We start from the raw sequence: 11,040 nt of genomic DNA, 5'->3' as shown, positions 1-11,040 counted from the left end.
GCTAACATCATACTCAACAGTGAAAAGCTGAAAAGCATTTCCTCTGAGATCAGGAACAAGACAAGGATGCCCTTGTCTTGTTTTATTCATCATATTGGAAGCCCTAGCCCCAGCAATCAGAGAAGAAAAAGAAATAAAAAGAATCCAAATTGGAAAAGAAGAAGTAAAACTGTCACTGTTTTCAGATGACATGATACTATTTGTAGAAAATCCTAAAGATGCCAGAAAACTACTACAACTCATCAATGAATTCAGTAAAGCTGCAAGATATAAAATTAATATACAGAAATCTGTTGCATTTCTCTACACTAACAACTATCAGAAAGAGAAATTAAGGAAACAATCCCCTTTACCATAACATCAAAAATAATAAAATACCTAGGAATAAACTTACTGAAGGAGGCAGAGGACCTGTACTCTGAAAACTATAAGACGCTGATGAAAGAAATTGAAAGATGACACAAACAGATGGAAAGCTATACCATGTTCTTGGATTGGAAGAATCAATATTGTTAAAATGACCATACTGGGCTTCCCTGGTGGCGCAGTGGTTGGGAGTCCGCCTGCTGATGCAGGGGACGCGGGTTCGTGCCCCGGTCTGGGAGGATCCCACATGCCGCGGAGTGGCTGGGCCCGTGAGCCATGGCCGCTGGGCCTGCGCGTCCGGAGCCTGTGCTCCACGGCGGGAGAGGCCGCGATAGTGAGAGGCCCGCGCACTGCAAAAAAAAAAAAAAAAAAAATGACCATACTATCCAAGGCAATCTACATATTCAATGCAATCCCTATCAAAATACCAATGGTATTTTTCGCAGACCTAGAACAAAAAAATTTTTAATTTGTATGGAAACACAAAAGAACCCGAATAGCCAAGACAATCTTGAGAAAGAAGAGTAGAGCTGGAGGAATCACACTCTCTGACATCAGACTATACTACAAAGCTGCAGTAATCAAAACAGAATGGTATTGGCACAAAAACAGAATATAGACAAATGGAACAGGATAGAATGCCCAGAAATAAAGTCACTAGTCTACAACAAAAGAGACAAGAATATACAAGGGAGAAAAGAAAGTCTCTTCAATAAGTGTTCTGGGAAAACTGGACAGCTACATGTGAAAGAATGAAATCAGAACATTCTCTAACACTGTACACAAAAATAAATGCAAAATGGATTAAGGACCTAAACATAAGACCCAAAACCATAAAACTCCCAGAGGAAAACACAGGCAGAACACTCTGACATAAATCACAGCAATGTTCTTTTGGCTCTATCTCCTAAACAAAGGAAATAAAAGCACAAATAAATAAATGGGACCTAATTAAACTTAAAAGCTTCTGTACAGCAAAGAAAAAAAAAACAAAGACAACCTACTAAACCTACTAAATGGGAGAAAATATTTGCAAATGATGTGACTGGTAAGGGGTTAATATCCAAAATATATAAACAGCTCATACAGTTCAACATCAAACCCCCCCCAAAAACAAAACAACAACAACAACAACAAAAAACAAACAAACAACCTGATTAGAAAATGTGCAGAAGACCTGAATAGACATTTATCCAAAGAGGAAATGGAGATGGCCAACAGGCACATGAAAAGATGCTCAACATCACTCATTGTCAGGGAAATGCAAATCAAAACCACAATGAGATATCACCTTACACCTGTCAGAATGGCTGTCATCAAAAAGAACGCAAATAACAAATGTTGGAGGGGATGTGAAGAAAAGGAAACCCTTGTACTCTGTTGTGGGAATGTAAATTGTTGCAGCCACTGTGGAAAGCAGTATGTAAGTTTCTCAAAAAACTGAAAATAAAACTACCATATTACCCAGCAATTCCACTCCTGGGTATATATTCAAACAACAACAACAACAACGCTAATTGGAAAAGATTCATGCACCCCAGTGTTCTTAGCAGCATTACTTACACTTACCAAGATACAGAAGCCACGTAAATGTCCATGAACAGATAAAGAAGATGTGGTATACGTATACAATGGAATACTATGCAGCCATAGAAAGGAATGAAAATCTTGCCTTTTGTAACAACATGGGTGGACTTCGACGGTATTATTCTAAGTGAAATAAGTCAGAGAAAGACAAATACTGTATGAGATCACTTATATGTAGAATCTGAAAAATTCTACATACAAGTGAATATAACAAAAAAGAAGCAGGCTCACAGATATAGAGAACAAATTAGTGGTTATCAGTGGGGAGAGGGAAGGAGGAGGGGCAACATAAGGGTAGGGGATTAAGAGGTATTAACGATTATGTATAAAATAAGCTACAATGGGCTTCCCTGGTGGTGCAGTGGTTGAGAGTCCGCCTGCCGATGCAGGGGACACGGGTTCATGCCCCGGTCCGGGAGGATCCCACATGCCGTGGAGCGGCTGGGCCCGTGAGCCATGGCCGCTGAGCCTGTGCGTCCGGAGCCTGTGCTCTGCAACGGGAGAGGCCGCAACAGTGAGAGGCCCGCGTACCGCAAAAAAAAAAAAAAGCTACAATGATATATTGTACAACACAGGGAATATAGCCAATATTTTATAATAACTGTAAATGGAATGTAACCTTTAAAAGTTGTGAATCACTGAATTGTATACCTGTAGCTTATATAATATTGTTCATCAACTAGACTTCAATTTAAAAAAAAAGAATCTACTGAAGAGGACAAAAAGATTTCCAGTTAGGTTGACAAAAAAAGTGACATTAACAGTCTTGGACGGGCAGGGCTCTAAGGCAGCCTAGGGACAGCCACCAGGGACAGAAGTGATGAAAACTACTCTATAGAATATATTTTATTAAATTATATTAACTTTCACAAGTAAATGAAGGAATCTATTAGGGTTAGACAATAAATGGTTTTATCTATATTATTAGAAATACTAAAGTATTCTTTTTCAAGTTTGATAGTTTAGACAGCCACAAAGTTAACCATTGTCTTAATTGATTCAGGCTTTTCCTCGCGTGTGTATTCAGGTTTTTTTTATTATTATAAAAAAAAATTTTTAATAGCCCAGTCAACAAAATACTGCATTACAGCAGCTCCAAACACCAGCAAGATGAAGTTTTAACATCCGTTTTTTCTAATTACATAGAAACAACTTTATTGTAGTTTATTATTCATTATGTGACAAGTTCAATTGTTCTCATGCAGAAAAGAAAATACCCTGGCTTATTACCTTTGCCCATTGACTTTTCTAGGATTAAAGTGAGTGCCAGCTTCTCCTTAAAGTAATCTCAAGCTATTCTTTTACATCCCTGATTTCTCTCAATTCCTATCATTCTTAAAGTCAAAGTGTGTATTACCACATACAGTTTGGTGGGGATGGGGGAGGGAGAGTACGGAGCAGGGAAGGATTTCAGGAGGCAATTGGACTTGAACTGTGTGGAGGGAGAAGAGAATTTGGCAGGTGGATATGGGAGGTGGGAGCCAGGAGCACTCCAGGTATGGCCCACTATTTGCCTCCAAAAAGCATGGAGGCAAGATGTCAGGTCATCTTTAGGGAGCAGTGTGCTGAGCAGGCCCTTTGACTAGAGGACAAGGATTCAAAGGGAGTGTGGTCTCCATGACTGGAAAAAATAGCCTGAAACCAGATTGTACAAGGCTGCAGGAAACCAGCTTCTTTTAAGGATAGGTGAGATTTTGATGAGGAAATAGCCTGTGGAGAGGTAGAAAATGAAAACTCAATAGTTTTGATTGTTGGAATGAGATTCTAGAAGGAAAGGAAATAAGAGTCTAGGAGATTGGCAGAAAAAGTTAGAAGGGAAGTGAGGAGGAGTTAAACAATAAAAAGGAGGACTCAATTTTACTTGAAAAGTCAAGCAAGTAATGTTTTGCTGTTGATAAAAGAATACCTCTTGATATTTAGAAATACAAAAGTGATTTTAAATGAATCTACTCTGTCAGAGTTTTTGTTTCTTTTTCCCTGCCATTTTTTTTTCACTTTTGGTTAAAAAAAATATGCTGAAAGAAATTAGGTACACAACAGGGACTGAAATAATTTCAAATAATTTTTCTTTTAGCTGGATTGCTGTTATAAAATAGGACTACATTTTGATCAGAACTTTTAAAAAGAACTTGGGCATTTTATTACAACATCTGTTTCCACGTTTTAATTTCTCTCCTTCCTTTTATAGGCATTTGCATACCTTTTTTTTTTTTCCAGATGAGAAGACCTTTTCGTTTGCCACAAGAAGGCTATTATCCAGAATGTTAATGGGCTTTCAGCTATTAAGATGTAATGATATACCTTGAGTATTTAACTATAAATTTGAAAAATCTCCATGAACAATCTCAAAGGAATACTTAGAATGCACTCTTGGTAAATTGGCTCATTTTCCTGTAATTTACTGGAAGTGCTGATATGAGAGCAGTCCTAATGTGAAAAGTACAATAATCCCTGGAGTTACATTGTATGTATTAAATGATTACTCTCAAAGAATAAAACATATGAGACCATTTAGCCTTCATTCACATTTGTTACTTAGAATCACAGTAGAGAAACAATCATTTTTCTTTTGGTGCACAGAATTAGAAACGATACATTTAATATCTTTTAAAACAAGAGGTACAGTGATGTTACACTTTTGCCTAACAATTGCTCTTTTCCGAAACAAGGACTGTTCTAGTTAGGAACATGATTCTTCTGGTTTTGTGGAGGCCCCTTTCATTCCATTGATAATTGAAATATTTTTAGAAACCCATAATGTAGTTTTCTTTGATGTCAGTCAAAAAGATTAGTCTGCCTTCTAGCCATGAGCTTCTGCTACATTGGGGAGTTATTTAAGAAGGTAGTCAACTTGCAGAAGCAGCAGTTGCAGGAGCAAAGGGTCTTGTTTGGAATTTTGTGTGATTGTGTTTTTCTTCTTTACCAGGGGACTGAAAGTTGTGGAACCCTAATTTGTGACATCAGGTGTTTTTTGGTAAGCAGCCATTTATGACTCTGGAAGATTGGGACTGACAGGAAGCCCCTTCTGAGATTTTAACAAAGTTCTCGAACAACACATATACCATGGACATAAAGCTGGATCCTTCCCGAGATGACCTGCCTCTCATGGCCAACACCAGCCACATACTTGTGAAGCACTATGTACTGGATTTAGATGTGGATTTCGAAAGTCAAATCATTGGGGGCACCATAGTGCTTTTCTTCGAGTCTGGAAATAAATTCAAGAAACAGAGTAGTTCCACCGAGGAAACCTACCCATCAGAGTCAAACGAAGCCTGCAAATTTAGGACGCCTGAACCCTGCCATATTCCTGTGACAAATACAAGGACCGTCTCATCTAAAATGGGATATAATGATTTTGTAATCTGTGGTAAAGGTGAAAAAGCTACTTCTGGTAAAGATGGTAACCATGACAACCAGGAACAGGCTTCTGGGATTTCTAGCTCAAAGTACTGCTATGACACAGGGAATCATGGGAGTGAGGATTTTTTGCTAGTGTTGGACTGCTGTGATTTATCTGTGTTAAAGGTTGAGGAGGTGGATGTTGCTGCGGTGCCAGGTATTGAAAAATTTACAAGGTCTCCCAAGCTCAGGAATCAGATTGTACGTGAACTCGTGGCTCTGCCTGCAGATCGTTGGAGGGAACAGTTAGACTATTATGCTCGCTGCAGCCAGGCTCCTGGTTGTGGGGAGCTCCTGTTTGACATTGACACTTGGAGCTTACAGATCAGGAAGACAGGGGCTCAGACAGCTACTGACTTTCCTCATGCCATAAGGATACGGTACACAACCAAACCCCAGGGCCGATCAGTTACGTGGACCTCAGACCAGAGTGGCAGGTAGGTTTTCTGGGCACTCTGCAGTCCCCTGCCCATTAATCTTACACACCCGGGAGGTGAGTCTTTGTAAAGACACTCCTCTTTATTGCGGCATTACCCATCTAACCTTAAATCCTTCGACCCACAGTGAAGCAGGTAAATTCCCAGGCATGCTGAACTCTTAATAGGATTACTTCCCTTAAGTCAGGATGAAAAGATTACTTTATTAAGCCCCTGTATTTCTGAGTTAGGAGACTGAAAGTCAGGTTTAATGGTTAAATGCCGAGCCTAGCTCTCTGTTGAGATCTCTGCTGGCAACTCCCAGTACTGTAGATGGAAACGATATATATCTTTGAGCAAATACTTGCTCAGAGTTCCTTCATATTCCCCCTGAGGGATTACATAGCTGCCAAGTTGGGTTGGTGTGAAGCCTGGCAAAGTGCTTCCAAATAAAGCCAGCTCTGCTCTGTGGCTTTCTTACTGTACCTGTCTCTTGGCAGCAATGCCTCCCTGGACTTTGTCAGTTATTATGTAATATGAACCCTCAAACACTGGAAAGATCTGGTTCTGAGGGTGACAGTCAGTCCTGCTGAGTCCACACTTGCCTCTTTGACCATGATTCTGGGTATCTGACACCAAGGAGACTGCTGATTTTTTGTGCGGGGAGAAGGAATTGATGAGGCATCGATGTTCAGAGGGCGGGTATTTAGGCAGTCATTTGTTCTTTTCTTCTTGCCTGTCCTCTAACAGTTGTTCAGGGTTTTTAGAATTTGAGAATTTTCAAATCAAACTTTATTGATTCCTCATTATTCTACCTATTTCTTTGTGCTAATGTACTGCAAAGCAATCCAATAATTATAGCAGATCTTGGTTGGAGGAGTGTTCATCTCTGTGAGCTTGTTTTCAGTGCCTTCTTTTATAGCATTGGACTCCCTTAGTGGAGGCAGTGGTCTCTGTAAATTGCTTACATCTCTCCCCCAACTCAGCCCCCAAAAAACCTTTTAGATTATATTTTTTAAAGCATCACTTTGACTTTGAGCTCTCATTATCCCGTTCCTTGCCTCTAATCTTACCTCCTGCTCTGGTCTCCCTCCCTGCTCAGAATGAGTTTGCTTCCTGTCATTTCTGCTGGAGTCTGAGGCGGCCTTTGGGATAGTGCAGGGGTGGTGCAAATTTACATCAGTACAAAAGCATAGTGACTTATCTATAGAATAACTTATTTGATATTCTTGGGAGTCTGTGAGGGAAAGAAATAGGTGTTCCTACTGTATCTTCAAATTTTTTTGAAATTATTGAAGATGGGCTTTTCAGTAAGATTTGACAATATACTGTCTCTGAATTTTAACTAGGAAATTCTAGGTTTTATACTCTCAGATATTTCATTTTTGAATTAGAATAACGGGGAAGAAGAAACTATCAACAGTATTTAGAAGAAATACTCAGTAATGGCCTCAAACATGGCTTTCTTCTCAGTGCTTACTACAAAGAAAGAGATTAGACTTGTGAATTACACTGCATGTAAAGTGTTGAGTAGGAATGAGTTATTGATAAATGCTGGTTTCCTTAAAGAAACTCAGAAGGTCCGTGGGCACATTTTGCTCCTGAAAGTTTGACTTGAATTTACTCTTGATGTCTCCTTTTCTGAAAATTCAGTAAAACACATGATCACAGCAGGAGTTTAAGCTGTATTTTTGGAAGTTTGTGATTATATGTTAGTAAATAAATGGCATTTATGCAGTCTTACAGGGCTAAAAAAATTTTTTTTAATCCTCAAAGATTTTTTTTCTCCTTTTTTTTTCTTTTTTTGGGGGGAATTTTATTACAGTCAAGACAATCTTCCATGAATGGCCACCAAATCTCTGTAAATTTTCCCACATGCTTAAGAATAAATCTAGGTATATACTGGTAACTGTTTGGATACTGTAAGGACTTAAAATGCCCAAGGATCCCAGATTACTAGACAGAAATAATTGCTTAGTGATATGAGCAAATAGTAATCATCAGGGTTACAGTGCTTTATGAATATAATTGTGTGAAAATGTAAAATTTCACAATTGTGTGAAAAATATAACTGGGTAGAGCTTACTTCCTTCAAGGCATAGAGTCTACATTTATTAAACTAAAGTAGTGGTTACATTTTTTTTTTTTTTTTTGCGGTACGCGGGCTTCTCACTGCTGTGGCCTCTCCTGCCGCAGAGCACAGGCTCTGGACGCACAGGCCCAGAGGCCACGGCCCACGGGCCCAGCCGCTCCGCGGCACGTGGGATCCTCCCGGATCGGGGCACGAACCCACGTCCCCTGCATCGGCAGGCGGACCCTCAACCACTGCGCCACCAAGGAAGCCCAGTGGTTACATTTTTATCCTTGAATGGCAGAATACTATCCATATGCCTACTATAAATTCTTAGTCTGGATGAGAAACTTTTTATTCCCATTTTACAAGTAGGAAAATTGCATAAAGTTACTGAAAGCTCCTAGAAAAATCCATGTGTTAATTGTGAAAGGGAGCTATGTTTCTTACTTTTGATTTTTACCATGTCCCTTATTGTATGCAAAGATTTCAATACATTTAAAAAAACAAATTATATTAGCTTTCAATAAACTTCTATTTTTAAGCAGATACTAGACAGAAACTTCAGAAAAGCTCTAAACTGGTACTTTCCTTTCAAGTTCCATCAGTGGCTTCTCCCCTTCTCACTCTCATCCTACCCTTTGTTGAGAATAAAACTTGTTATTTTGTTTGATAATATGTAAATAAATAATCACTGAAGGGGTCAGAGGATCCTAGAATGAAATGTAAAATGTGACAGAACAATCTAGCTATATTAAAAATGTACGAAACAACCTCACTGAAGGGAGTAGAGGAAAAAGATACTGACCTAAGTAACTTTAGAAATGAGTTGAATCTGTAAGGCTAAAGGCAAAAGGAACTGTACATAAATACTGTACTGTAGTTGATAGAGTTGTTTCCCATGGGGGTACAGGTTAACAATCCTGGTACCGCTGTATGTGTATCCTGGAATTGAGCAATTTAATAAATGGATGCAGATGATGGGAGCCAGGTTTCTCACTGCTGAAGTGGGAGATTACAGATGAGCAAGGGGAGGAGGCTAGAATGATCCATGTGGAAATGGATTAGAATTGGAGACATCACTATGAACTCATGTTTAGCATACTATAGATACAGATGGTTGCATATAGAAATAATTATAGATACGGTTGTTTGCAAGTGATAGCATATACACATATATTTCCTTGTTTGTCAGCTGAATGGGTTTAGAAGCAGTGAGTGTACCCTAGCGCCTGGATCTTGGTTTCTAATATATTCTCCAGTAAAGGCACCAGGGCTTCTTGGAGAAACGGCTGGGACTGGGGCAGGCAACATGCAAGATGAAGCTGGAGCATCTATAGTGCCAGAAAATAAGGAAATGCTCAAACAGCAGCAACAAGAACCTGGAATTACGTGTGTCTGTCAAAGTCCAAGGAGCCATCTGAAAGAGCTCCTAATGACTCAAACTGAGCAACAAAATAAAATAGTTTTAATAAAGCAGAAACTAACACACTATTGTAAAGCAATCATACTCCAATAAAGATGTTAAAAAAAAGTAACAAAACAAAACAAAAAATAGTTTTGGATGATAACCCAAAGTATAAAATAAATATCCATGAGTCCATACTAATATAAAACAGTGATTGACTTAAATAAACAAATGGAGGAGAATGGCCAAATCCATGGTGCAAAAGAAGTCCAAGTCATATAGATACTCTGCCCTTAACGTGGTAGAGCATAACTCCTCACTCCCTAAGTGTGAGCTATTCATAGTGACTTCCTTCCAAAGATGACAGTATGGAAAGGGGGAAAAAGTAAATGTTCATTGGAGAAATCTGACAAACGTGACCTCGGCAAGGAGATCAAAGTTAACATCAACGGTGATGAGTCACATTGATAGTATGTACCCTTGGTATGGTGTGGTGAAAATGGCATCTTTGTGATCTTCTTCCCCCAAACCCATAACCCCAGTCTAACCAAGAGAAAAACATGAGATAAATCAGACTTTCAACAAAATACTTGACCAGTACTCCTCAAAACTCTCAAGGCCAACATAAATAAAGTCTTCAGAAACTGTCACAGTCAAGAGAAGCCTAAGGATGATGATTAAAATTAATGTAGTATCCTGGTACAGAAAAGGGACTTTAGAGAAAAACTAAGGAAATCTGAGTAGTTTAGTTAATATCTGGACTTTAGTTAATAATAATGTGTCTCCTGTGACAAATATACTAATGTAAGTTGTAGGGCAAACTGGGTATGGGGACTGTGTTTTATCTTTGTACTTTAAAAAATAAATCTGAAACTGATAAAATAAAAAACTCATTAAAGAATAAACTTCAAATTTGAAAAAAAATCATCATCTTTCCATCCTGAAATTCCTCTTTCATAAGAGCTCTTGTCCCATTTTTACCAAGTAGCAATGTTCTCTGGACAAGAACTGAAAATGTATTTGCAGCCATAAAAGAGTATTTCTTTCAATCATTGTCAATCATTTCTTATTCCTCATTGTTATTCTAGTTCTAAAATGAAATAGCTGGAAATATAAAAACTACATTTTCTTACTTTGTTTTAGCCATTGTGGGGTTCTGGCTTCTCTTGAACCTAAGTGCTCTTTCTCGCCTCCATCATTCAGATACTGGATTTTAGGTGACCTTTAAAAATGACTCATGAAATAACCACATACATAACAATATGATACATGCTTCTTGGAAAAAATGTTTACTTTTGTGTGGTGTGTGAGTATGTGTGCCCTTTGAAAATATTTTGATGAGACCTGGAACAGTCAAGAATGTGTAATGGTGTTCCTGCTAAGCTAGACAGGAAGAGGCCTTAATATCTTTTTGATTCTAGAGCCTCAACATACTTACAAAAAAAATCTTAAAAAAATGGAAATCTTTATTCAAAGTTTATGTACTTTCTGCATTTTCCTGCCTTTTTTCCATTCCAGTGAATAAAATGTTATTTAAAACCAAAGCATTTTTTTCTGGTAACCCATTCCTTTTTCCCTTTGGATCATTATAATAATTGTGGAACCAGCCAAGTGGTCTAGGAGATTTTGCTTAAGCTGATGACATCACTGAACATGAGTTGAACGGAGGGGAAATTCAGTTAAACATAGGAAATTTATTTTAAAAACTATAATTATTTGGGTCATTGTTAAAGATAGCTGACTAGGAAAATACATTATAACTTAAAGTGATATTAAAATTTTAAATTTCC

At 38.3% G+C, this 11,040-nt stretch overlaps 1 protein-coding gene across 1 annotated transcript in view; it reads left to right on the top strand.

Moving 5' to 3' along the window:
- Window positions 1-5,016: 5,016 nt before the first annotated feature.
- Window positions 5,017-11,040, top strand: part of AOPEP (aminopeptidase O (putative)) — a gene marked incomplete at its 5' end in the record, with an annotated part of 325,752 nt that continues 319,728 nt past the window's right edge. The window contains 1 exon segment of the mRNA XM_079705801.1: window positions 5,017-5,792. Coding sequence (XP_079561927.1) covers window positions 5,017-5,792 — 776 coding nt within the window.

This window comes from Hyperoodon ampullatus (assembly GCF_949752795.1).
Source record: "Hyperoodon ampullatus genome assembly, chromosome: 6".
In the NCBI taxonomy this organism is placed as follows: domain Eukaryota; kingdom Metazoa; phylum Chordata; class Mammalia; order Artiodactyla; family Ziphiidae; genus Hyperoodon; species Hyperoodon ampullatus.
Note: the sequence above shows the minus strand (reverse complement) of the source record. Positions and strands in the feature narration are given on the sequence as shown.